At 27.2% G+C, this 3,893-nt stretch overlaps 1 protein-coding gene across 1 annotated transcript; it reads left to right on the forward strand.

The window, feature by feature from the left end:
- The first annotated feature begins 2,040 nt into the window (after positions 1-2,040).
- Positions 2,041-2,818, forward strand: LOC119672192 (EEF1A lysine methyltransferase 2-like). The gene has a single exon (XM_038083184.1). It carries the CDS (start codon positions 2,095-2,097, stop codon positions 2,734-2,736), a length of 642 nt encoding a protein of 213 aa, XP_037939112.1. The 5' UTR covers positions 2,041-2,094; the 3' UTR covers positions 2,737-2,818.
- Positions 2,819-3,893: the final 1,075 nt, after the last annotated feature.

Here is a 3,893-nt window from a genome sequence, read left to right on the forward strand (position 1 = left end):
GATATAGAATATGAAATTATACTCAATTTTATCTTATTAAAGAATACAATAATAGTTAAAATCCGACATAGGGCTCTTAAAAGCATATCGTGATTTTTTTTAAATTTAGAAATATATTTATCGTTTATTATTGATATTTTGACACCATAATTTTTATAACAGTCTTTCAATCTAAAAAAAACCAAAATAGGTAAAACTACATATTGTATTCTAATATATATTACTATAATACATTATTTATTATCGACCTGTAGAAGAGCAATCCGTCACGAAAGATATTTAGCATTAAACAGAAATACCTAGCAATTCTATGTAAATAGCTTTATAATAATAATATTATTTATTATGAAATAATAATTCAGGTAAAAAATTAATCAATTGTCAACCCTACTCAAAACCTATAAATATCAATCCCTTGTTCCTTATAAACATTTTTACTCCAATAAAAACAAACTAAAGATGGCTTTTTTATTGATGACATATACACACAGGTAAAAACATATTTCCTTATGTCCTTGATAATCATAAATTGTCATGTATGGTCTCAATAGGAATTCATGCGTGACCCTATTGAAAATGTTTGTAAATTGACCTGCTAGAATTAGGACTATTTTTGTTAACCACTCCATTATATATAAGAACTGACCCTTATAAGGATGTTATTAGTCAAATCGTGTATTGTAACTAAATCCAGTTAGATAAAAATATTAAAACAGAACGATCGAACTATTTATAATTAACATCATGGATATCGATAACTCGCAAATAACTCTGAACAAAACATTGAACTTGGGTCATGCCTTATATTTACATCGTTTAGAACTAATTCGTCGAAATTCGCACTTTATACGCTTATCTACGATGAAAATTGCCGTAACCGATGCTCTCATTAATAGAACAAAAGAAAATGTTGAGATCTGCAATACTGAAGATCTCGAAATTTTGGACCATGCAGAAATTTTTAAAAAGAAGTTAACAGCGGAAGTCATACAAAAAATGGATGCACTTAAGAGAGTACAGGATATTATATTTAAGCAAAAATGTAAGGATATTAGGAAGTTGAAGAAGAAAGAAAAGAAGGATTCTATAAAAGGAAGAACGAAAAAAGAACGTTTAGAGGTGGATCGTGCATCTGATTGATATTCTGAAAGGCTGTAATACATTAGACAAGCTTGTTTAGAGCTTTAAAATAGAGACTAACTTTAAATTATTTTAAAATTGTATATACAAAATAGTTAATTAAAACTATTGCTTATTTATTTGTAAAGATAATGCTATCTATAAAAATTGACGAGTTTCTTTCGAATTTCAATGTAAAAATTTTTAAAACTTAAAATATTCTTAAATATTTATAATAAAATTAAAAATAAAAATTAAGATAAAATTTTTTATTTTTTTCAAAAACATTCACCACTATCATTTTTTTATATATGTTTCGAAAAAAAACAACATTTCGAATGATGTTTTTAAGGATATTCTACAAAATTCGTATTTTGTTGAAATGAACACCAAGTAAATCTAAATAAAATTCTGTCTATAAGTAAAAGCTCTAGAAATTTAAGTAAAAGCTATGAACGTCTGTAACGAGAAAGACGATTCCATATAATTAAGTTAAGGATCACCGAAGTTGTGACTGAAAGCAACAGTCTGTCTTAAACAAGAGACTGTCCACATAAATCATAGCTATGAAGTGCATTCATTTCTGAATAGTTCGGTTCAACAATTTCATTCATATCTGACCCATTGTTTTAATTAGAAAGTAGTTTACCTCGTCTCCGCGCTAACAGTTCCAAGCATAATGGTTCACTTCGTTGTATTGTTAAATTGAGAAGTTCCGGTTTAAAAATAATTTCTTGAGATTTCATTGCAATAATGTAAATGGCTTTGATTTAAAGTTCAAAATATACGTCATTTTTACCCATTATTTAAATTCATTTTTTATCTTAATTATTTTTTTTTAATAATCAAAATAAGCTGGAATATATTAATCAGTTAAATACAACAAAATTTAAAATAATTCAAAAAAAATGTAGATAACAGCTACATAATTTAAATTTTTTTAATACTCGTTCAAGTTTGATCTTCAATTCCACCATGTTTAAGAAAGAAGATTATACATCACAATACGGATCGAAAGAATTTTGGAATGAAATATATACTAAAGAGTTGGAAATCTTTACTGATTCTGATGTAACACCTAAAAAGGATGGTGTACAGAAATATATTATCAACTGGCTGTTACACCAATATAAAAATAACCGAGATATTCATATAATTGATCTTGGTTGTGGTGCTGGCGCATTCTTATTTGATTTGGCGATTAATGGATTTGGTACATTAATTGGTATTGATTATTCACGAAATGCAGTTGCGTTAACAAACTCTGTTATTCAAAAGAAAAGTTATGATATGTATTGCATTGAGTTGGACTTAACAAATGTGATGGAATGCAAAAGGCTTGGTATATTCGATATCGTTCACGATAAAGGAACATTTGATGACATTTCTCAAAGAACAGAAAACACTAAAGAAATGCAACGTATGTATTTGAAGACGGTACGTAATCTCATGAGTAAAGAAAGCATTTTCATTATAACATCTTTTTGTTGGACTGAGGATGAACTAGTGCAATTATTATCCAAACAATTTGTTAAGGATTGTAAAATTCCAATAACAGGAAAGTTTTCTAAGGATATTAATAAACTAGTTACAATACTGGTTTTTAGGGTGAAGTAAGACATGTTAATGAAGAATTTTATTGAAGAAATTTTTATTTTGAGAAGAATATTTAATTGCACTTCTAACAGCATAAAATAATCCATTAGAAAACTATTTTTAACTTGTATTTTATAAAAATGAATTGTTTAAATATATAATTGCAATATTTATGAAATATTATGCAAATATTCGGTATACACTGCAAAAATATAAAGGCTGGAAAAATAAATGATATGATGGCAAAAAAGACTATAAGGAACTAAACTTCCTTTTGCATAATGACATTCTTGATATGCTTTAGTTGTTATTTTGCACAAACTAATGTATTATTTAACTTAGTAGATTGAAAATACCTTATTCTAGATTTACAGCTATTGAAGCAAGCCATTTTTTTTTTGTCCATGGAAGTTTTGTTTCGAGTTCTAACAAATAACTAAATCTATAACGATCTGAGGTCCCACATTCATAAATATGTATTACAACGTTAATGCAAGTTCACAATCTAAATAAAAAGTAAGGGAAAACTACCTTATTTTATTGAGGACAGAATTCTTACAAACTCTAAGCCTAATAAAATGTTATGGGACCAAAATTCCGCAAAGCAACCGCGATGGTAAAAACTGCTATCATTTTTTAAACAGAGGTCTTACAGCTTAAAGCTGCGAGAGAATGCCTACGTAGGGGCACCCGAAATAGTTAATTGTTAACGTTCTATTTGTTAAGTCGGTAACTTCATAACTGCACAAAAACAATTTGTGTACAAAAATTTTCATCACCTTATCGAGTCATAGAGTTATCGTCCACTTTTAAACACCCCGTACTACTTGACTTTTAAAAATTTTGAAAAAACGCTTTACAAATAATGCAAATGCATAAAAATTTTATTGTTTTAATTTATATTATATATTTATATTTAAAAAAGTTCATGTTATGTTTCATAACCAGAAAATCATTTCTCTCACGCTTTACTGGGTAATATTTGTGCGTAATTAGCGTAGTTTATAAATCGAGCTTACTATTTTACATACATTATAAAAATCGTTTCCGAGGTTTTATATAATATATAATAATATCAATGGAAAAAAAATACTTTATACTTTATGTTGTATAAAAAAAGCAAACAATTTATGCACATTAAAATCGCGCATTATTTGTAAATGAAATGTTTTAAAAGC

The sequence above is a fragment of the Teleopsis dalmanni genome, chromosome 1, assembly GCF_002237135.1.
Source record: "Teleopsis dalmanni isolate 2A chromosome 1, ASM223713v2, whole genome shotgun sequence".
In the NCBI taxonomy this organism is placed as follows: domain Eukaryota; kingdom Metazoa; phylum Arthropoda; class Insecta; order Diptera; family Diopsidae; genus Teleopsis; species Teleopsis dalmanni.

What these genes read in the sequence shown, in the direction of transcription:
- LOC119672192 (XM_038083184.1), top strand. Translation starts at nt 2,095, where the DNA reads ATGTTTAAGAAAGAAGATTATACATCACAATACGGATCGAAAGAATTT.